This window comes from Lissotriton vulgaris, chromosome 9, assembly GCF_964263255.1.
Source record: "Lissotriton vulgaris chromosome 9, aLisVul1.2, whole genome shotgun sequence".
Taxonomy (NCBI): Eukaryota; Metazoa; Chordata; class Amphibia; order Caudata; family Salamandridae; genus Lissotriton; species Lissotriton vulgaris.
Window position 1 is genome coordinate 1,074,488,796 of NC_141697.1, and position 23,663 is coordinate 1,074,512,458.

The following is a 23,663-nucleotide window of genomic DNA, read 5'->3' on the forward strand; positions in this document are numbered from 1 at the left end:
TTTCACAATTCCTGTCGGCAATAAATGTATTTTAAAGAACGAAAGAAAGTTTGCATTTTTTTTTAAACTTGCCCAAGAAACTTTTGTAAACATGAGCTGACTCCAGTTTGTTTTGTGCCGGTGGCATGTTTGTTTCTCGGTGTCTTGACACCCTGCTGTCTGTCCTCTGCATGCTTCCGGTTGCTTTGTCAATCCCTGACGGTCTTTTGTATCTAGTTACCTGTCCGGCGGCCCTGCCTCTGCTCCCCGGGGAGTCTGGCAGCGAGTCCTGCCCCCAGCACAGGGCCGTCTCCCTGGAGACCGAGGCTCCGGGTTTGTACACAGTGCTCCTCCGCGGCGCCGGGGCTGTTTCCATCTACCAGAGGCCGGCTCGGAGCCCCTAACCATGAGGGACCTCCTGACCACCAGGAACCAGAACAGCTGGAAGGAGCTGATCGAGAAGGAGGCTTTCACCCGGGTGTCCTGGAAGGCCAAGTACGGGCAGCAGGAGCGCCAGCCGCTGCCCGGCATCCGGAGGAGGCGGGTGGTCGCCAACCTGCCCGTGGTCACCACCAAGCTGCCCCTGATCCACGCGCCAAGCAAAGAGGAGGAGAAGCGGGAGGAAGAGCCGGCGCCCCCCGAGCTGGGCAGAGGCAGCAAGGGCACCCTCTCCCACGCGGAGATGAGACCCGCCACGCCCCACACGCGCACGCTGCTCTATCAGGGATTCTCCAAGGAGGGGCAGGGCCGGTCCATGTACCTGCAGCGGCGGAAGCTGGAGAGCCCCGAAGACAAGTTTCAGCACCCCCTGCTGTCATCCTGGGAGTATGGCTGGAGGCTAGGTGAGAGGGGGGTCCCAGTTACTCACTCTCTGCCCTCTATTACTGCATCTTAAAAATCCACCATCCCGACCCCTGCTGTGTGTGTGTGCGCGCGCGAGGGTCGGTGTTCAAAAAGCAATACCATTAGCCAGATGCTTCACGTATGTAATGTCTGCTCCCCAGACCACTGCTTCCTAAATTCAACACCATAAACCTCGAATGGGCTTCATGAGCCAGCGTGCGTGCGTCGCCAGGGATACTCCTGCACTTCACCTGTCACTGTGGAGCGTTGTGTAACCGCACCTAGTTAAAACCCAGCACCCTGAATGTTACGCATGTGTGCGAGAGCCTGCGTGCCTGTCGTAGTCGCTGCTCAGAAAGAGACATTTTAGCACGCGTTTGTCGTATCTGCAATCTTCCCCCTACAATCCTACATTATTGCGCGCTACTTGGGGTGGGAGGGGCACTGTTCAGAAACAGATGTTTGCATAGTTAACACAGCGTCCTGTGTGCATAGTTTCTAACGCTCGTTATTTCAGAACAAACCCCTTTGTCTTTTCCCTAAAAGTCGTCTATTCTCTGTAAATGTGTGACCTCTCCTCACACACGACTGAATGTCGTGACTATAGTATGCTTCATTTTTCGTATGTGCAGTAAAAACCCTACAGTTAATTTCAAAGCCCTTCATGCTTCGCTTCAGTTGAGTGTAGTCACCCCCTTCCAGATGACTACATAACATACTCAAAACTCAAATCCCCCTGTAATCTGTGAATTGATAGTGTGTGCTTTAAGCAGGTTTGGTACTTTTGTTCCCTCCAGTCTCCACTTTGCCACATTTTCTGCACTTTCATTCTACATCCCCCGAAGTAAAAGTGCAAGCGAAATGTCGCTTCAGAATACAGGGCCAGTCCTAGAACTTCTGGGGCCCTGGGCGAAAGTTAAGGTGTGAGGCCCCTCTAATTTGCATGTATGTAACACCCCCAAGAAGTGACATCACAGAAAGTGACATCCCAGGACTTTTGATCTGAAGAGACCTAATGTGGATATCAGTAACATGGACAAAAATATAAATATAAAAGTGAAGTAAGTCCATATATTTTAAAACTGTATTAACCGCATGCGTGCTAGCGGATTTTCCCGCTGCGCGCTGAAATTTGAAAATCGCGGGTAACGTGACAAAGCCAGCTCGTCATGCGCGCAGCGCAGGTAACGCCCATGACGAGCTGGCTTTGTCATCCGCATCGAAGGGGTTAAATGGATTACGTTTGTCATATTGGATGGAAAACCTAGATGCAGGTCTCACAAAGATGCATATTTTTCACTCCATCTTAACTGATTATTTCCAGATGAGTGCATGATATACATTCCAGTTCTGTCTCATAAAGGGAAAGATATCCTGTTGCGATAATGAGGTGCGGGATCATTCAAAATATAAAATGAAACAAGAGAAAACCCCTCACACCGTGGAAATAATCGCAAATTTCAAAAGGCTCTGTTATCTTTCCTTGCCATTATTGTGCCACCTTAGGATGACATTAATACTTAGTAAGTTGTTTTAACGTAAATCCTCTCACCAGTATCCCTCGCGCACATGCTAATACTCGTTGGACAATCTTTTTTGTGTGTGGCCTCTTTACTCGCCAGAATTATGTTAAGGGCAAAAACACGACACATATAATGCAAAAATATAAGACACCATTGCAAACCATTGCAAACAAATAAAGATTGTACATATATAAAAAAAATACTTAGAACAACGGAGACCACTACTAGGTCATAAATTAACTTGAAGGTATGCTGCAGATACAAGGGGATTTCAAATTACCATTTTTGTTTTTGATTTGGTGTTAGAACTATAGGCAGTGGTAGTGACCGGCTTTAGCGTGGGTGGAGTCCTGTTCGACAATGTTTGTTGCCCCTCAATTACTCCCTCTGCCACAGATTCCCTCACTACCACCCTTTAACAGTGCCCCTCAAGTCTCCACAACTACACTCGCTCTCAGATGCATTTAATCTGATTTACAGTGCCGCTCATACCAGTGTAGCGTATCAGAGCACTTTACTTCACACACATTACACAGAGACAATCAATTATACGTGTGTAAATCACTGTATAGGAAAGGTTACATAAGACAAAGGACTACAAGGTGTAGGAGTCACATGACAATCATACTAGTAGGCAGTTTAGTTTAATAGTGATTGGTATGGAGAAACACAAACTCCGAATTTAGAATGAAATACCATGGTTGGTGGTTCTCTTTAATAACCAGAATTGATTTCTATCTAAAAGAACCCTTTTTGCAACATTAGGATAATCAAAGACTGGGAAAAAAACATTGTATTCTAATTTATACTAGTCAAGACAGGGACTGTCTGCACAGCATGACTCTGTGCCAAAGTGGGAATTACACTACACACGCAGCCTCCGCCATATAAGTAAGCTGGTTTCGGCATATTTGTTTAGATGTAATAAACGTGGCGTGAGGCCTGTTAAATTAAATGCCTGCCTTATTGATTTTGACTAATTACTTCCTTCATGCTATCTGAAGGGTTTTGCTAGAGCGGTTATGTGGACGCGTTTGACAAGCTAGTAAGGTGAACTTGACAAAACAGTACAGTCAGTTATCTCCACCAGGATATACGTTGGATAAATAATTGGAAAGCGCAAACAAGCGGATTGATGATAAAATAAGTGGCGTGCATCATTAATTGTGGGAAGGGGTGAGTTCTCAAACCAGTGCCACTACTGTGTAAAAAAGTCTTTTAAACACCATTTAACTGAATAAAGGAAGGCCGTTAAAGTTTAGTGGGGGCCGGGGGAGAAGTGGGATTTATGGAGCAGTAAAGCGGTTTACCTTTTTTTTGCACTAGACTAGTCTGCGCATTTATTTTTGGGCTTCGATTAGCTGGGTAGCTCCAGTTTTGTTTGCAAGGCAGTCTCGCATGAAATTGAAGCAGGGGAAGGGGTGTTTTGGGCCTAGTTTTTCTGACCTTGTCGACGTGGTATTGTGTGTTTTGGGAACCAACATTGTTGGTGTTCCCTCTGGCTGGGAGTGGGTTTGAATAAGGAAATGAATGAATGAGATGACCTATATTTTATTTTTAGGGAAGTTTAACTGTGAACGCCAAATCTGTACTGTACAAATGTGTGTATGCACATTCCATTAGTTAGTGAAAGAAAAAACAAATGCAACTTTGTTTTGTTAGCGTTACTAAGATTTACCCAAAATATGAATTTGTACTCTTCACAAACTCACTGTCAGCATTTGAGTAAAATATTTCTAATATGCAGTCAGAAAGATACTTGCGTTTCCATTTTAGTGGTTCTTTTACTAGTTTATGTATATCTAATCTGGTAACTTTGCTTTTTAGTATTTACCATGTATATTCTTTCCTTTGCAACGTGTTCTAAAATAAGTCACTACGAGTCTCTTTTGCAGTAGTGTCTATCTCGGGAGCTAAATGAAATACTGCATACCAAAACACTCATGTGTGTGCCAACATTATTTTAGATGAAATCCGCCACAAGATTTTTCTTGCTTTCAGTGTTATGTAATGTAAGAAAAATCTTGCCTTGGATTTGGGCTAAAATAATGTTTGCACACACAACCAATTACCACCACTTTATTCGCTATAATCCCTCTGTGACAGGATGGGTTTAGCGGGCGTGACTGTCTGCACAGCATGGCTCTGTGCTAAAGTGTGAACTACACTACACACATCAAAGTATCGCTCGTCCGTGACCGCTTCAAGCACTGCTGGCCTCCAGTGCTGCTCCCTGCTGGGAGATGAGATCCCACCAAAACAGATGCTTGTTTGCCCAAACAGGCTGTTGGTCAGACCTGAAGGAGCCTTTGAGTTTCACGACCTGTCCCCTTTACTTACTTATCTATCTAGTGTGGACATTGGTAGCATATACATGCCTGCACGTGACAGGATCCTGGATGCCAGGATCCTGTCTGATCAGGCCTGGACTGGCCGTTGCGGGCACCGGGCAATCCCCCGGTGGGCCGCATGGTTGTGGGCCGGTTTTTGCCCCCTGGGGGCCGTTTTTGTTACAGGGCCGTTATGCTGCAAAAACGGCCCTGTAACAAAAGCGGCCAAAAACCGGCCCTGGCACAGAGCGCGGCCGCACCTCCCACTCCTCCCAGAGTGGGGGGCGGGGGGGGAGGGGGCCGGCCAAGCTCTTTGCCAGGGCCGGTTCTGGTTCCCAGTCCGGCCCTGTGTCTGATGCAGGCAGGTATATGCTACCAAATGTCCGCCCTGGATACAGAAAAGGAAGTAAAGGTGCCCAACCCTCACATTGTTCGGCCTCGCTCGCCATGGTGCACACCACCACAAATTTTACGCCCTACCACTTTCAAATGATACCAGCCACCACTGTTCCCAGGATGCTTGTTTTCCGGTCCAGGAAGGACCTGACCAAGCATTTTGGCTGGGCAGTTCCCTTCGAGAGCACAGTCAAGATTGATTTACATATGGCTGGGTCCAACATGGGGTGGCATGGGAAGCAAGAAAACAATGGATTTAACCCAGCTCTGTGACTGGGGGTGAATGTTTGTCAATGTTCAGTATTCTGTCCATCATCTTTGTGTGTTGCTATTAAACAGTCTCCATAATTACTGTATTGAAAATAAAATGGCTGTGACTCTTACAAAGACTCAGACTGTAGTGTTCAAAAGGAATATTGAAAAGAAAGGCAGCTGGCTCCTGGACAGCCTGCCGGTCCCAAGAACCTCCTGCTACAAATATCTTGCAGGGTCGCCTGTCTTATCCTTTACATCTTAACTCATTAAAGCCAAAGCCCACCTCCTTAGCTGCAGCCCTTCAATCCCTACACCGCAAACTGCCCAACTTTGGCACCTCTTCTTACAGTGATAAAGGCCAAGTTCCTTCCAACAATCAGCTTTGGAAAAGAGGCCTTTCCGGGGAAGTTCTTTCTTCATTCTGCAAAAGGCAAGACATTTCGCCTCCTCTTTCAACTCCCTCAAAATGCCTCTCTGTTCCAGACACTGCTGGAAGTTGGCTTGCTTAATCGAGTACGAGTTCAACTTGGTTCCTTATTTAAGTACATTTCACGAGTAAGACTGTCCACACAGGTGACATTGCGCTTTCAGATGTGGAAAGAAATTGAAATTGCTATCCCGACAAAAACAAATAGCTGTCGCAGGCTTTTGAGATGACCTCGAATGAGCTGGCGGCAAATGAAGTATGGGAATCGCCACCGCCTCCAACCTCTTTAAAACATCTTTAAACAAACAAAGAGGATTTTATGGAACAGGGATAAGCAAGATTTTAGCACAGGAAGTCATGCGTGGATGGTCACTGGCTCTTACAAACAACCCTGTCAGCAGTGGTACTTAACAGTCTTACTCAGATTCTTTTATAAAATCAAGTCGCTACACCTGCGCATTGGCCTGTGTCAAACTACAGACTGCCTGCCAAAATGGTCCTCGAAACCTCTCGCGCAATAAACAGACCACGCAGTTATAGGCGTAAAAGGCCATTTATTAGACCAGAACTGCGCATAACAATAGAACAGTAAACAATAACATCAAACTCCCCAAACATACATCCCCCCCATTCGTTTCAATCATCCATGTCATCACTGAGCCCTAGCGGCTCCAAACACCCTCCTCTTGTCCGTCAATCACCCTTCCAGCCCCCCAGTCATTGCCAACTTCAAACAAACTTCAATCCGTCCTGCGCCAAGTCTCCCCCCCAAGGGATGGGTATGCCCGCTCTTGACCCCCTATCCCTTCGAAACCTGCCCACCGCAGCTCTGGCCTAAACTGGCAACGCAACTGACCGGCCCAAGAAACCACCTCAAACTGCCGGGTGGGTGGGCGGCCTTTCGAGCTCCTTCCCGATGGTGCCAGGCGCAGAAAAGAGGAAGATCCCTTCCTCCCCCGCGCTTAAGTACCCACCCCCTAACTCCTCCCCTTCCCCTGCCTGGACTATCCCCTGCGCGAAAGAACCTGGGGAAAGACTAGTCTGCGACTCTGCTTTCCCCGGGGCCTGGCATCGCGCAATAAACAGACCACGCAGTTATAGGCGTAAAAGGCCATTTATTAGACCAGAACTGAGCATAACAATAGAACAGTAAACAATAACATCAAACTCCCCAAACATACATCCCCCCCATTCGTTTCAATCATCCATGTCATCACTGAGCCCTAGCGGCTCCAAACACCCTCCTCTTGTCCGTCAATCACCCTTCCAGCCCCCCAGTCATTGCCAACTTCAAACAAACTTCAATCCGTCCTGCGCCAAGTCTCCCCCTCAAGGGATGGGTATGCCCGCTCTTGACCCCCTATCCCTTCGAAACCTGCCACCTGTAGGGCGGTACACTGCCCCACCCCCCCCCACCAAAGGGGGCCGTCCGTCCACCACTGCAAAGTCACTCCCTCCGGCACCAGATCGACTCGTTCCACAACTTGCTCACCACATCCCGCAGCTCCATCATATACCATGCATTCCCCAGTCGAGACAGGTGCACACCGTCCTCCCTAAAGGCTAAAGGCTCCTCCAAGCGAATTCCAGGATGCAAAATGACTTTCACCCCCCTGTCCACATAGTAAAGTCTCATTGCCCGATTCAGTTTCCTCCGTGCCTTTTCAATGGCCCCGTGCCTCATGGCCCCCCTCCAAACTTTCCGGGGGACCAGCTCCGTCCAGGCAATGCAGGCCCCCGCCATCCTTGATTTTAGCACATCCAAGTCCCTCTGTATGAGTTGCAACAGAGCCAGTCCAGACAATTGCACCAGGTCGTTCTCGCCCAAATGAATGACCAACAGATCCGGGCATCCCCTCTGTGGGACCATCTTCGCGAGCCAGGGCAGTAGTGCCCCCCATCGCATTCCGCTCTCTCCCCACCATTTCACCTCGTGCAATTGTCCTTTCAGTCCCAGGTTACGGCCGTAAACCTGCTGGTCAGCGTACTTGGATGCCCAGTGCACAAAGGAGTGCCCAACGATCCACGTCACCGTCTTACCACCCGGGCCACCCACGCAACCTACGAAGAAAAAGATGTTAGAACAGGCAAAAGAAACATTGTAAACCAACAAAACCTGCCTGGGACCCCAACTACTTCCTCACATACCGCTCGCAGCAGCGAGACTTCCAACGACCAATACTCCGGATCCGATCCCAGGACCAACCCAACCGTGCCGCTGCCGTCGCAGCCCCAATACGGAAAGAATGAGTACCAAAACCCGCGCCATTCAACCCCAGTCGACCCAAAGCCATCCTCAACACCGCCAACAACTGGCCCGCCGACATTCTCGCACCAGAAGCATGAAGGAAAATCTCACCCCCCCGCGGGCCCCCCGCCCCGCAGAAGGAGCGCCATTCTCGCACCGGGCAAACCGCCCCACCAGATTCATTCAGCCACACCCACGTACCACGCCCCACCTGATCAGTCTTCGAGCGGCCCAGCCATATCCCCAACCGCCCCGCATCCACCTGTACATCCTCAAACAAGCGACCGGCCCCCCGCCTCGTGCCCAACAACTCAGACACCCGAAACGCCCCAAAAAACATCCACACCATGCACAGGCGAAACAGGCCCACCTCGGCCCGGTCATAGCAACACTCCGGCAACACCCCAACCAGCCGGACCAACAGTTCAAACGTCACCGCCTCCCGCAGGCGTCCCCTCCCGGCGCCCCTCTCCCGACCCCACCCCCGCAACATGCGAGCCAGCACCACATCCTTGGTGGGGTCGAAACCCAGAAACAAAACGCAATAAAAGGAAATGCCAGCCAATTTACCAGAAATCGTAGCAGCAGTCAGGCCACGGTCCATACAGGAAAGCACATAGCCCCTCACACCTCCCAGCACTTCCGACTCCCCACTCACCACACCATCCACCGTCCAGCCCATAAAAGAACTAAATTCAGACCATGCCAGCCGATATGTCCTCCTCGTGGACGGGGCCAACGAACCCTCCACCAGACCAATCATCCCCACTCCCCCAAGGCCCAGATGCCGGCCGGCAGCTCGGTCTTGCAGGCGTCCGCTCCCGGCGCCAGATGTCGGAACCGCTGCCACTGCGAACGAGACAAAGCATCCGCAATGTCATTATTCGCTCCAGGGACATGTGTGGCCCGAAACACCACATTCAACTGCAGACAAGCCAACATGAACCTTCGCAACAGCTTCAACACTCGCAGGTCCCTCGCCCTCTGGTTATTCACAAGGTCCACCACCGTCATGTTGTCAACGTGGAAAAGCACTGTCCTGTCCCGAAAGTCATCCCCCCACACCACCAGAGCCACCAGCAAAGGGAAGAACTCGAGAAAAGCAATGCTCCTGCCCTGCTTCATCCAGGAGGCCGGCCAGCTCTCCGCGCACCACCGCCCATCCCAAAAGACCCCAAACCCCGCTGACCCAGCCGCGTCAGAAAAGATCTGGCATAGCCACACTGCCCTCTCCTCATCAAACTCCAATGGCACCCCATGGAAATCACGAAGAAAAGTGATCCAAGTCCTCAAATCCGACCGCACCCCCAGCGAGATCCTCACCCGGTGATGCGGAAGCACTGCCCCCGACATAGCCATGCCGAGCCGCCGACAGAACGTGCGCCCCGCCCGCACAACCCGGCAAGCGAAGTTAAGGAAACCTAGCAGCCTCTGAACCGTCCGCAAAGGAATCCGCCGCTCCCCCACAACCCACTCCAGACACTCCAAAATCTCCTTCACCTTAGTCGCAGGCAGGTGCGCCAACCAGCCAACCGAGTCCAGTTCGATCCCCAGGAACGTGAGGCAACAGCAGGGACCAGCCGTCTTCTCAGGCGCGAGAGGCACTCCAAATTGCACAGCCAAGGCCTGGAAACGCGACAGAGCCCTGCCACAATCCCCCGACTCCTCCCTGCCCAGGAAGAGAAAGTCGTCCAGGTAGTGAGTAACCTCGCGGCACCCGCTCACCCGCACCACGACCCACTGCAGAAACGTGCTAAACAGTTCAAACAAAGCACAGGAGATGGCACAACCCATGGGGAGGACTTTGTCGACATAGATGGCACCCCCGAACTGCATGCCCAAGAGCCCAAAATCCGCTGGGTGAATCGGCAAGAGCCGGAAAGCCGACTTGATGTCGCACTTCGCCAGCTCAGCCCCGGGACCACAAGAACGCACCATCCGGACCGCATCGTCCACCGACGCATACAGCACCCTCGAGTCCTCCTCCGCAATGAAGTCATTCACCGACCTCCCCTCCGGCCAGGACAAGTGGTGAATCATCCTGAACTCCCCCTCCTCCTTCTTCGGCACAACCCCCAGCGGCGAGACGATCAGGTCCGGCAGCGGCCAGTCAACAAACGGCCCGCAACTCTCCCCTCCGACACCTCCTTCTGCAACTTTGCAGCCACCACACCCGGCAACTCCTTCGCCGACCTCAAATTTTCGGCCCACCGCCGCTCCCTGGGGCCCTGATAACCCACCCGAAAGCCTTCGGTGAAACCCCAAAAGAGCCACGCCGCGGCCTCGCGGTCAGGGTAGCATGCGAGCCACGGGGCCATCGCCTCCACCCTAACCGGAGTAGGCGCCCTTCGGGCCAGGCTGTCCCCGCCCCCTGGCGTTCCGCCATTGTTCCGAAGGGGTGGCGAGTGAGAGGCACTGAGTGACGGGGTGCTTCCCCCCGCACTTGGAACACTCATGTTTGAACTTACACGGGTACCGTGAGCAGAAACCCCGACTGTAGCTCCAACACACCCCCGTTGTGGCCCCTCCCGGTTTGGCTGGCTGTCCGGACACAATGGTGCTGGGCACAGTTCCGCCCCCGCCCCGCCCTGGGCGGGACGCGTCGGAAAAGACCGATACAACACCGGTAAACCGCTGGCCGTATGCGTAGAGGCCGACGAGTGCGACGACGCCATCCACTGCATCCAAAGCTCCTGATCCACCTCCCCCCAGCTCTTCTCTGGATCGGTGCTGACCCGGGCCCGAAACTCCTCATGATAGCTTAACCAAGCAAAACCCCCAAACTGCATCTGAGCCTTACGGATAATGTCCATGTATTTGAACAACGCAATCGCCCGGTCAAGATATTTCAGACAATAGACGCTAGCATAGATCAAAAAGGCCAAAGTCCAATTCTCCATGGTGATAGGCACCCTAGGCCGCCTCGTCAACTCCCACTCCTCCTCCTTGGAACCCTCCTTTGCCTGAACCCCCCGGTGCAACAACTTAAAAACGTCCACAAACTCATGTTTCCAAATCTTCTCCCTCATCTTCTCGGACAAATGCGACCCCAACGGCATTGCCAGCCCCATGTAAGGCATTTTCTTCGGAAGCTTCACCCCTTTCTCATCCTTCCCATCATTTTTGTCAGTCTGCACCCCCAAAGTTACCGACTTACCATCCACCGACTTACCATCCACAGGTGGACTGCCCGAAGGCGCCCCCCCCTCCCTCGCCGACCCATCCCCCACTCCCACCGACCTGCAGGCTCGCTTCCGCCCCTCCCCACCCCGGGGTGCGTCATCCCAAACCGCCCACCAGGCACTCTCACCTGTTAGTGCCTCCGTCCGCTCCCGGGGGCGTCCTCTGGACTCCTTTCCACGGGCCTTCCCAGGTCCAGTCTTCTTCCGTGATCCGGGGTCGACCTGCAAGACACCAAGGTCGTCACCCCCCGCTGCGCGGCCTACGCCTTCCACGTCATCCCGCACCTCCCCTTCTTCCAACTCCTCGCTCTCAGCACTGTAATCCAGGTCAAGCACCGGTTCCTGATCCACACCTTCACTCGAGACACACTTCACAGCACGTTTCACTCGCTTGGCTTCACTCTCGCGGCCACGCGGTCCGGTGGCGCCACCAGTATTCGTTGCCCGATCCCGCGGGGGAGGGACAGCCGCCGCGGACTGCCCTACTGCTTCCGCCCTGCGTCTCGGAGCCGTGTTGCGCCCCGCAAGGCCCCCCTTGGCTCTGCCGACAACCCGCCGACTTGGATCCCCTCCCGCCCCCCAGGTCGCTCGAACCTGGCAGGGCCCCGGCACCATCGGGCCTCAAAGCCGTGCTGGCCGTCCCTACCTCGGCCGCGCCCCCAGTAGGGTGGGCGGCCGGGCCTGACCTCCTCAATCTCGCCTGCCGAATCTCCTCCTCCTGCCTCTCCGCCTCCCTCTCCTCCTCCGAGGTGGGGGTGGGAGGCCCCTCTATGTCAGGGCCCCATACCGAACCAACCCGGGCCCTCGTCTCCTCGGCCCACCTGACCTCCTGAATCTGCTCCAAGATACGCTCCCCTCTGGACCTCTCCTCCCAAGAGACAGAACCCCAAATCGGAGGGGGGAGCGGCTGGCCGTGGCCAAAAAATTCACCCCCCCGGGGGAAGAAACCCACCTGATGGAAACCTTGGACCCAACCCGGGCCGCCAATGGGAACCAGAGTGGGGGAGGCACTCCTACCCACCGCAATCCCAGGCACCAGCGGCCTGACCACGGCCGGGGTGCCCGCCCTAGAGCCCCGGGACAAGTCAATCGGGCCCCCCCCAGGCACCCGCAGGTCCAGCCCAGGCCCACCCACACTAAAAGAAGCCTCCTCCAAGCGGACCAAGGGCCCGGGGGCCCCGTCGACACCCACCGACCCGGCCAGGCCCGGTGCGGGCCCGGCCTGGGCGTCACCTAGCTCCACCCCCTGCGCAGCACCGTCCGGCGCCAACAGAGGACCCTGGAGCGGAAGTCCCTCGGGCACGGCCCGCACGGCCGCCCCCGAGGCCCCAGGCAAAAACACCAACTGGGGGAAGGGGCGCGCGGAAGTCGTCCTGCGCTTCCCGCCCCGCGCAGTATCCTTAGGGACACCCCCCCCCCTCCTGGCCCCCGGGCCACCCTCCTGAACCTGGTCGTCATCCAAGCAGGCGAAAACCGCCGCCTGCACCCCTGCCGAGGCAGCCCTCGTGCCCCTGGTGGCCCCCACCCAGGCCTGGTCCATGACCCCGGGCCTAATCAGGTCCTCGCGGCCGGCCCTAGCGAGCAGCAACAAGGCCTCACGGACCTGTTCCGCAGACACCCCAGACATCCCAACCAAATTAGCCACAAGAGCAAGAAAACAAGATACAATCCCAGCTGCCGCAAAACAGCTCCGAGTACAATTCCCAAAAGTAGTACTAGGCCTCAACTATGCACTAACTAACAACTCCTTTCGAGCTCCCTCCCGATGGTGCCAGGCGCAGAAAAGAGGAAGATCCCTTCCTCCCCCGCGCTTAAGTACCCACCCCCTAACTCCTCCCCTTCCCCTGCCTGGACTATCCCCTGCGCGAAAGACCCCGGGGAAAGACTAGTCTGCGACTCTGCTTTCCCCGGGGCCCGGCAATTCATCCGAGTGTAGACTTTCAATCTACATAAGGAAAGTTTGACTCACTTTGTATCAATTTGCCCTAAACTAGAGGGACTTTCCTTCCTCCTGTAGAGGCGTGCCTGTAAATATGAATACCATCCGTAAACTACAATCCAAATTGCCAAATCACAAATTTAGGGGCATATTATCAAGGGGCCGCGATAAAATTATCGCCGCTTTAGCGTCCTTTTTCGGGCGAAAAACGTTGATAATTTTATCGCTCTATTAACAAGGACACACTAGCGCGTGTTTCCTTGCCTTAGCGCCCGGTTTCTTTCTGCCTTGCATTGCTAAAGAGATGCAAGGTAGGCGTGCCTCGTAAAACTTCATTGTAAAATATCGCTAACGGGGCTTCGCGATATTTACAATGAGGTCACGTCCGGTGTTACGCTGATTTTTTTTGTGCTACCTCTGCCTTAACGCAGGCAAACCTGACAGGGGGGTGGATAGTCGGGCTAAGGCCACAGGGCCCTATCATCAGGCATATCGCCGTTTTCCATGGAAAATCGCTGGAAAACCAGCGTTGTTCCATGGAAAACGTAATATTACCGCTATCGCTGGAATTTTTATTGCATCGAGATACGCATTGTTAATAACCCGCTAACTGGACGATAAATTCCAGCGATAGACGGCGATAAATAAAAAAGCACTAAGCGCGCTTTGCGATATTTATCGCCTTCTATTGATAACATGCCCCAATATTGTTACTATCGGCTCAAACGTGTTAGCTAACGCTGCTGACAAACACCACCTCAACGATATTGGCAGCGTGCCACTGAGTGCAGAGGAATTAGACAGCAAATAAGTGACAAATGGAAATGCTTGAATTGATCTGAATTGCTGATAATTATCCTGCATGAATTCCATGCCATTGTTTTTTAGCTTATCTGTGCCAATACAGAAAAAACAAGCATTTACAATGCAATGGTCTCGGCATTATTAAAGGTAGAGCTATTGGCATTGCTCATGACATTATTTTTGTTGTTGTTGTTATTATAAATAAATGGCATTGTTATTTACATTGCTTACAGCTCTCACAGCCCACACAGCTCTCAACACAGCTCTCACAGCTCTCAACACAGCTCTCATAGCCCACACAGCTCTCACAGCCCACACAGCTCTCACAGCCCACACAGCTCACACAGCTCTCACAGCCCACACAGCTCTCACAGCCCACACAGCTCTCACAGCCTACACAGCTCTCACAGCCCACACAGCTCACACAGCTCTCACAGCCCACACAGCTCTCACAGCCCACACAGCTCTCACAGCCTACACAGCTCTCACAGCCAACACAGCTCTCACAGCCAACACAGCTCTCACAGCCCACACAGCCCACACAGATATTGATGTATGTACTGTACTGTAATACAATGAATTACTCTGCTATGTTATGCATCTTTTATAACTCGAAGCCTTTGCGCCTTAGAACTGCTCCGGCTATTCTGTACTACCAAAAGTGAGATTCAAGTGGTGGGTTCAGTGCTATACATGAGCCAATAAATATCAACAATAACCAGCAAGGCACATTTTCTGTCCCATATTCTTACATCATATGGACGTCCCTCCACGAAATTGCTGATGGCGACAACATTGTTTTTGAGGAAATTTCCTAGAAGCCATTTTCAGGAGTTTGTTTTTCTTTGCTTCACGAGTTTTGTAAATCGCTTTACGAGTTTTGTAAATCGCTGTTTTGCCACTAACTGGAGCCTCAAAGCGATTTGAGGATGGGGAGATTACAAAAGGTAAGAATCTTGCTGGGCTTAAGAACGTGTATACAGACTGTTGCTTGATCTGTGTTGTCCACCCATGCATTTGCCAGCGTCAGTCGTGGCATCTAGTCAGCCAGTGAAAGTTTTGACCAAATGCAGATGAGCAACCCCATTAGTGCAATTGAGGAGTGATTGAATGCAAAAAGATTTAGCCGAGTTGGGCAGAACGGTGGCCTGGACAAGTTTGTTCAGTAGTGGTCCCAGAAATCGCAATCCGGATACAAGCGGAATGGAGGATCCCCAGGTGGTAAGAGTTGAGGCCATGTGACAATTTGCCACCATGCCTTTTCTTCTAGTTGTGCAGACTTACAGGCTGCAAGCTTGTTTGTAGGCCAGTCAGTTTTTCTGGAATTACTGCAGGGGTGTGGCCTAACAGTGCTGTGAATACTACATAATTTTGAACTGTCATCCTTTTTTTACCACAGCCAATAAGTGTTTTTTAATGGGCTTGGTAGCAAAATGGCCAAACCTACTTACTTCCCTAACCCTTTAGTCCTCAAAAGACCTCTTATGGCTAGACAGGGAACTTCACGTTAGCCTTGCACAATTGTATTATATTGGTATACGTATAGCACTTTTACCTCTTGTGAGTCCCAAGGTGCCTTTGGGGTACTCCAAAAGTATTATTTATATATGCTGCATACCTATCACGAGGTCAAAAAGTACTTAAATTTGCATGACGGCCACACTTAATCACATAGGAACAAATGACATCTTTTCGAGAGCAGGCTATGGAAACCATTGAGTGACACTCGCGCTCACACAATGACGCGCACGTCGTGCACACCAATGCACGAAATAACACAACATAGCATCATGTTCAAGTCACTCACTGGAGAGATTCCAATTGGCAACAGGCACTGAGCACACGAAACCAACCACAGTGCAGTTGTGTAAGCATCATGTATGTGCTGCTACTGTTGAAAAGAAGTGTTCCCAGCGGGTGCCATACGTGCCAGTAGACGTGAACTGCTGAGCAGGAATTTTTTGAGGGTGTTGTGCAGACTGCTCTAATGAAAGCCAGAGCTGCGCCACTACAGGGCAGAGGCGCCCCGGGCTCGGAGAGGAGATGCAGCGCGCCCGTGACGCACATACATGGAAAGAAGCTACCCACACTTTCATACCAGCTAACGCTGCCACAGTTTGAAGCAGGAACCCGAATCATCTGCTTTTTAAATGTGTGTGTTTTTCCATATGGAGAGATCTCTGTGACACCCTTCTACACCCCACCAGTGCAGAACTCACTTGTTTGTAAATACAAACTCACTGCACGAAGGAAGGCAAATGCACACGCACGCACCTATTCCTGCAGAGGCGTGCAGCCGGTCTCTGGGCGTTAGAACCTGTCAGTCTGGCGCTTCTAGCACTGCCAGATAGCCCCGGAGTCCAGTTCATCCTGTCCCGTGTGTGTATGATGTGCCTCTGTACATATAGATGGGCACAAGCATGCTTTCTGCCTGTTGGTCTGTGCACTCCTGTACGTTTGAATGCGTACCTTTATGCCTGTTGACCTGTGTTCGTAGGTGCCTGTGCATCTGCCGGACTGTGGTTCACGAGTGATGGTCCGTGTGTTGGCCCATGTGAATAGAAACACACATTTCTGTCTGGTACGGTGCATGTCTGATTGTAGGTCTGTTGACAGGGAGTACAGCACAGACCGGCACAGTATGTATGTCACCCATCTCTCTAGCCTTCTGTCAGCCCATCTTCTCCCCAGTCCATCTGTCTGTGTGTGTTTGCCGGGAAGTGTGTTGTCTGTGACTGTGTGCATGTGTGCTGTTTATGTGTAAATGTGCCTCTGTGAGTTGTCTGCATACATATCTGCATATATGCATGTTGAACTGTGTTAATGCGCCTGGATATGTGTTGATGTGTTTGCATGTGTGATTGTATGTTTGTCGATCCATGTGAATGAATGTGTAAGTGTCCATGACCGTCAGTCTGCGTCATGGGTGACTGTAGGTGTGTGATCTGCATCTAAAAGCACGCCTCTTTGTTGTGTCTGTGAGTATAGAAGAAAATACCAAGTGGGCCCTGCTGACTTTGGGGGACGTCTGCGGTGGGGTACATCGGCCTCGGATGCTCTGAAAGAAGGGAGCAGTTGTGTAAGCATCATGTGTGTGCTGCTACTGTTGAAAAGAAGTGTTCCCAGCGGGTGCCATACGTGCCAGTAGACGTGAACTGCTGACCAGGCATTTTTCGAGGGTGTTGTGTAGACTGCTCTAATGAAAGCCAGAGCTGCGCCACTACAGGGCAGGGGCGCCCCGGGATCGAAGCATACAACCAAACAAAGTGCGTTCAATGCATGCATTTACATTCCCACAGATGGAACCCATAGTCTGTCACAAAGCGGCCACGAGCGTGAAACACACCCCTCTCTCTTACCTTGGGACGTCGGGAGCGCCTCGAAGACTGGCGTTAACTGCAGCAGGAACTGCAATAGGATGCACAGGGCCGCCTTCCCGGGCAGCATCTTCTCTGCAGACCGGAGCTGCAGTCAGGTGAAAGGTGAAGAGATGGGTTGACCCCTTTTCTGCCCCTTCCTTCCCGGTGTGAGCTGTGGGACGAGTGGGACCAGGCTGGCAGGCAGACCCAGCTGTGGCTGTGCAGAGCCGTGCCCCCTCTGGAGGGAGGTGCAGAGAGGGGTCTCGAGCCAGTCACAGCTCGCACTACGGCGTGGAGGCTCTCCTGCACATGGCCGCTGGAGAGGGAGGGAGGGGTGGGGGCCCGGGGGAGGCGAGAGCGCGACGAGGAAGGCACGCACGATAAACTTACCTCCTCGGTAGATGCAGCAAAGTGGCGGCCCCCAAGCTTCCGGATTTTTTTGAATTCGGGGGCGTGTTTTGCTGTCCTGAGTGACGGATGACGTCACAGGGCTAAAGAACGCAAAAAATCATGCCCCCGAATCCGAAAAAGACGGATGTTCTTTGGAGGGACGGCTCTCTCCTCCAATGGCTGGACTCTGTTTAGGAAGCCAGCCAATGGTGGAGAGACAGGGCAGGGAGGCGGGATCTGAAGCCCTACTAAACAACATTAAATCTTGGACTTCCGGTCTGCCTTCGGCAGACCGGATATTACCGAGACCTAAAAAACACCATTTGCTGATCAGTCTTGGTCATGCTTCAATAGGAATGGTCAATCCTGATTTTCCAGACTGGGTTGTTTACTCGCAACACATACCCGTTAGAGTGCTGTAAAACGAATAGCCTGTGCTACCAGGCACTATGCAAAACAATTACTTTATGGTAAGCTTATTTTGCACAAAAAATATCTGTAGAAAATCCGTTATAATGGCAACACAAACATGCCACAATTATCACACAATTATCATGCCGAACAAGGATGTGCTGAGGAATACCAATTTACTTGTCTAAACATACTGACCGTTGCCACTTTCAAGTTCACAGATTTTGCTTTACTTTTTGGATGAAGTTTCATTTTAACCTTAATGTACTTTACTTACATAAACGTCAGTTTTCTAATGATGGAACTCGAATGCGGACTGATGTTCTTTCCGATTTACATTAAGAAATAATGTTTCGCCTCTTTTTGTGCTGTGTTACCTTCAGAAGTTTTCTGGTGAAAATGTATTTGATGTGAAATCACCAGAAAAGATAGAACTGCACAGAAAGATTATTATTGGACATACACTGATGTACATGGGAGTGGCAGTGATACGTCTACATATCAAAACTTCACAAATGTCTATAACTTGTAGTAACATAATGTAAATCGCTTATGAGACTCCATATATAGTTCACCCAGAGGCATCTTCAGTTGAACTACACACATCTAGAGATCTTGTAATTTAATGTATTTTGAGGACTGAGAACAAATGGGCACGGACATTATTTTTGTGATGAAACCATATTGCTAAAAATTAAAAAAGCTAAAGACCAGCTCTTTTCTTGAGTTAATGAAAAAGAGGAATCAGAACTGGCTTTTCCTCACCTCCCAGGAATTCAAATTACCCCATCCCTCACATAAGTCATCTATGATGTGTACTAGACCAAATGAAGATTTATTATGAAAAATGGGAATATAGGATATGGTAATGAGTATTTTTTCCTATATTCTCAATATGATTGGTGTTCATTGAATTCTGGTGAGATCTCCGAGTAACCTGCAGTTTATAGGTTTTTACCCCACTGGGGCGTCTCAGTTTTTTAAAAGTTTAATAGCATGAGCACCATTGAGTAGGCCAATAGTAGGACCTGTAATTCACAATTCTCCAAAGTGTTGGTAGCAAGTACTACATAGAGCACAGTTGTGCATCGCTTACTAAAATGTTCAACAGGATTAGTTGATAAGGATAACCATAAACTTTGCAAATGATTCCAAATTGGTAATTTAGTGCAGGCATTTATCTCAGGTGTACATTATTTTAATCCGGCATGTCTCAGCCCTCAAAGAGCAGCATAGGACATCTTTCGATACGTCCGCTTTGATTCCATTTGTTCTTTTGCTTACTTGTGGGTCCTTACCTCCACTTTTTTTTTCCATCTGAAGGAACTGCATTGGCTTTCACTTTAACAGCGAGTACAGTTTAAGACTCTTTGTGCCATATACCTTTCTTCTGGAAATAACTGCTATTTTTCCTAGCCATTTTGTACCACAGCTCCCTCAAGAAAGCTTTGAGATCTTCAGTAGTAAAGTTAAGGACGATCCTACGTAATAGTACGCTAAGTGGGGCAGAAGAACGGTTCTAGAGTTTAGCTTTTGCCCAAACCATTCCCTAGCATCTTCCTAGTTGTCTTCCGTCCTAAAAATGTCACCTTTACTCCTTGTCCTTTTGCAATCGTACCTAAAACAAATGCATCTTTGCTTGACTGATCGTTTCTCCTCTGTTGTGCTTGTTGTGTTACTTTCCCCTTCCTTGCGTTCCCCCACTTTTCCAAATAGACCCTTATGTCACCCTGCAGCTCTATTTCATTGGACCTCTGAAGTGGGGAACTAGACTTGAGATACATGGATCCAGGTTTGAAGCCCCACCTATGGCTTTCTTCATTCTTTTCATTCTTGGCACCATTGTAGGTTTAGTCTCTCCTGTCCTGCTAGAGCAGGGGTCTTCAAACTGTGGGGCGCGACCCCCAGGGGGGCAGTGGAGCGATGCAAAGGGGGTCGCGCCTTCACAGTGTCACTTCTGCCCTGGCCTCCAGGGCTTCAGCCCCCCTCGTCCCCCATCCTGTGTCTCAGCCCGGGCTGCTGCAGTGCAGCTCGTGCTCCTGGGGCCTCGGCTGGGCAGTGTCTGGAGTCTTATCTCTGGCCCGAGTTTTTCACAGGTCATTTAAGACCATTAGCATATTTACATGCCTTTGTTAACTGATTACCAAAGCTTCGTTTTTTTATGGTTTCAGTACCCCCTGGGCCCCCACTCTGCCTAATCCTAACATTTGTATTTTTACACTTACTGCTGTAGTGTGAGAATGCATTTAATGAAAAGAAATATAAAGTTGTGTTGCCAAAAGAAACATGCCTATGTGTTGTTTAAAGATCCTGCAGAGACCTGCTCTTGACACTAAATTGAGTTATAAATAAAAAAGTAGGTATTAATTAGTTATGTGACTTTTCTGTCTTTATTCTCTTTAATTATTAGTCATTGATCATTGAGGCATCCCTAGAACACAATTAAAAGTACTTTCTATTTATATTTACTGTTCTAAGTATTCACAGATAAGTGCAAAAAATACAGCTGTAGGTGACTGCTTACTTCTGGGCCATCAAAATAATGAGCTGGTAACCCTAATCATTAGACTGGAAGTTTGTTGCAGGATCAGCACATTATTTATTTCCTCCACCCTCGAACCCTGATTAATGCCATTATAGCAATAGTTTAACTTATATCTGAAACCCTACGCTTCAAGTTTCTGGAAATGCACCCTGCTTTCAGACTACTCACGTCTCATTCTCGCCTTCACTTTCACGTTCACCCTGCACTACCAGCGATCACAATGCACTCACACTGATCACCATGCACTCATAGCGATCACCATGCACTCATAGCGATCACCATGCACTCATAGCGATCACCATGCACTCATAGCAATCACCATGCACTCACACTGATCACCATGCACTCACACTGATCACCATGCACTCACACTGATCACCATGATCACCATGCACACACACTGATCACCATGCACTCACGCCAATCACCATGCACTTACACCATTCACCCGCTCACCCTGCTCTCACAGTGATCACTTTGCACTAAAAATTTGCACTAAAAATTTGCTTGAATTGTTCACTCTGTACCTCACCCTGCAGTCACACGAGCACACTTCTCACCCTGCACTCATGTGACACTCCACTCACCTGTCCCCCCCTTACTGCTCAATCTGTAGCTCACTCAAACAAGGCCATCACTAACCATGCACTAATTCGTCCCACTCTGCACTTACAGCCGAACCCAAATTCATATGGCCACCTCACTCACCCTGCAGTCACTCCTTTTACCCTACTCTCACACTGTTGCATTGCTCACCATGCAGTCACATGGGCACTCTTGTCACGCACACAGTGCAGAAGGTTAAAGTGCCTGGTACAAAGAAGATGTACCATGCACATCACAGAACTGAGTGTGAGTAAACTATGAGTAACGCTATAAAAAAATGAAATGTTTGTCAGACAGGTGCTATAGAGAGATCAGGTGTATTGTTGGTGAGTGGTAGTGAGGGAATTCATGGAGAAGGTGGAAAGACTTTTGCACCGTGTGCGACCAGTGCTTGGACAAGCCCTGGCTGGGAGTGTTAACCCCTCCCCCGAAGTTCGGGTCTAGTGGATCCCCTGCTTCTGCCTATTATTTACATTTGTAGTGCGCTACTGTTACCAAAAGGTGTCCTGGGGCTAATAACCATCTGCCTGCAATGTGAGAGAGGGATCCTGGGTTGAGAGAGGAGAGAAGAGAGGGATGGAAGGAAGGGGTTGAGAGGAAAGGGGCATGGGTAAACTGTTTAACTCTGCACAAGACCGCCACGGTTTGAATGCACCCTTGCTGCTCCCGGCCATGGCCAGGTGAGCTTCTAATGTGGCAGCACATATTCCTGCGGATTGGGAGGCCCTTCACAGAGGTTGAATAGACATCTTTCTGATGTTAATTGCTGTATTTTGGTTATAAACTGGTACTGATGGGGGGAAATCTTTCCTCAGTATTACTGTGTTTGAAAAAAATCTAAATATTAAAGCAATGCTACCCCAAAATACGCAGCATCACAGAACATTATTTACATTTTCTACTCACACAATTTAGTCAAGCTTGTCGCATAATTTGGTCCTCACCTTCCTCATAACCTAGAGGTTTAGAATTTTTTGTCAGGAGGGGGTCCTTACGTTTGAAAATGTTGACAGGGGGGTCTCGGCTTCCAAAAGTTTGAAGACCTCTGTGCTAGAGTCTTTAAAAGATAAACCTGTAATTTAAGAGTAGCCTTTCTCAAAGTCCATTGGCCTTTGGGTACATGTAAGCCAACTCCCTTCATTGGGAATGCAAGAACCCAATGCCTAGAAAAGTGTGTCTCAGTGTGAGCATCATTTGATAATGACAATTTTGTATTTATTTCAGGTGATGTGGTGAAAGATGCCCGGAACCCCATTCATGGGCGCTCAGCAATAGTCAAGGACACGTTCTACGTCAGGAATGGAATCTTCCATCACCCATCAAAAACTGATCGAATGTTGTACACCTTCGGATGAGGGGTCATTTTATTTTGCAACAAAAAAAGCCATTTCGGAAGAGTGCTTTTATATGTCTGTCAGACCATGAAGTCGGAGCAAAACTGTGGTCTAATGTAGAGATGAATGCACACGTTTATTGATCATGTGTCATCACTGATTCCTGAAGCTAAACATGTTCTCTTAGTTGTTTGCAAGGCGTACTTAGTGAACTGTTCTCTACTAGGTAAGAATGGTTCCACTCCCCTTGCATACCCTCAAAGAATAAGGAATTCTTACTTTGTCTTATTTGACCTTTGAGGCGGGTTTGTTGCTAGAATGAAACATTGCACTAGACAGGGCGTGTAAATATTGCTGAATCATACATGAACATACTAGCCACAAGGCCATAGAGTTGTTCTCAATTTCATAGCATCATGATTATAAGCTAAGGATTTTATTCAATAGATGCAAATACACATCAGCAATCTTCAATCTGCTCGACCATGTAGGAAGGCTAAAATGTTAACCTTAATCAAATTTGAAGAGATTGTTTGACTCTTTCATTCCAACTATATAATTATACAAATAAACACATTCTACAATTGTATACATTGGATTGTTTTAAGAGGTGCAGATTTCATGTTTGGGTTCTGCAACATTATGTGTACAACAGTCGATAAAGTCTTTCACAATAAGTGACTTCCAGGTTTTCAATGATATCTGTAAGTGTATTAAAATATCAACCAGTAAACCTGCTGATTAAGGTCAATGGTTCAGTGCAAAGCTCAAGAGCAGATCTAAAAATATGAGTCACACAAAAATGTGTCCTAAGAACGAGGCAAAAAATGTACCAAGGAGTTGCTAGTGGTTCAATGTGACTCCACTTGTTCATCAGATCCTAATGGGATGATTCACACAGGATTCCGAAAACAGATTGTCACATCTTCTATGTTTCTTTCACTATCTTTAACTTCATCTTCTGATCAAAGGTAGTATTGTCAGCATCTTAGATCTATTGTAAAATGTGTAGAGCACATGACTATTTAACTTGTATGTCCAAAAGTCATTCTTCATGGATGGAAAAAAGAATGGTTCTCAAGTTCAAAAGAG

General features: G+C 49.6%; 1 protein-coding gene across 1 annotated transcript; it reads left to right on the forward strand.

Annotated features, from left to right (window-relative positions):
• The first annotated feature begins 227 nt into the window (after positions 1-227).
• On the forward strand, positions 228-23,160 carry LOC147692827 (protein SPMIP1). The gene is made up of 2 exons (XM_086939048.1): positions 228-821; positions 22,462-23,160. The coding sequence occupies exons 1-2, from the start codon at positions 386-388 to the stop codon at positions 22,590-22,592; spliced, it is 567 nt and encodes a 188-aa protein (XP_086795174.1). The 5' UTR covers positions 228-385; the 3' UTR covers positions 22,593-23,160.
• Positions 23,161-23,663: the final 503 nt, after the last annotated feature.

Coding starts and splice junctions, on each gene's coding strand:
- LOC147692827 (XM_086939048.1), top strand. CDS start 386: ATGAGGGACCTCCTGACCACCAGGAACCAGAACAGCTGGAAGGAGCTG. Junction 822..22,461: donor GGAGTATGGCTGGAGGCTAG/GTGAGAGGGGGG, acceptor TATTTATTTCAG/GTGATGTGGTGAAAGATGCC.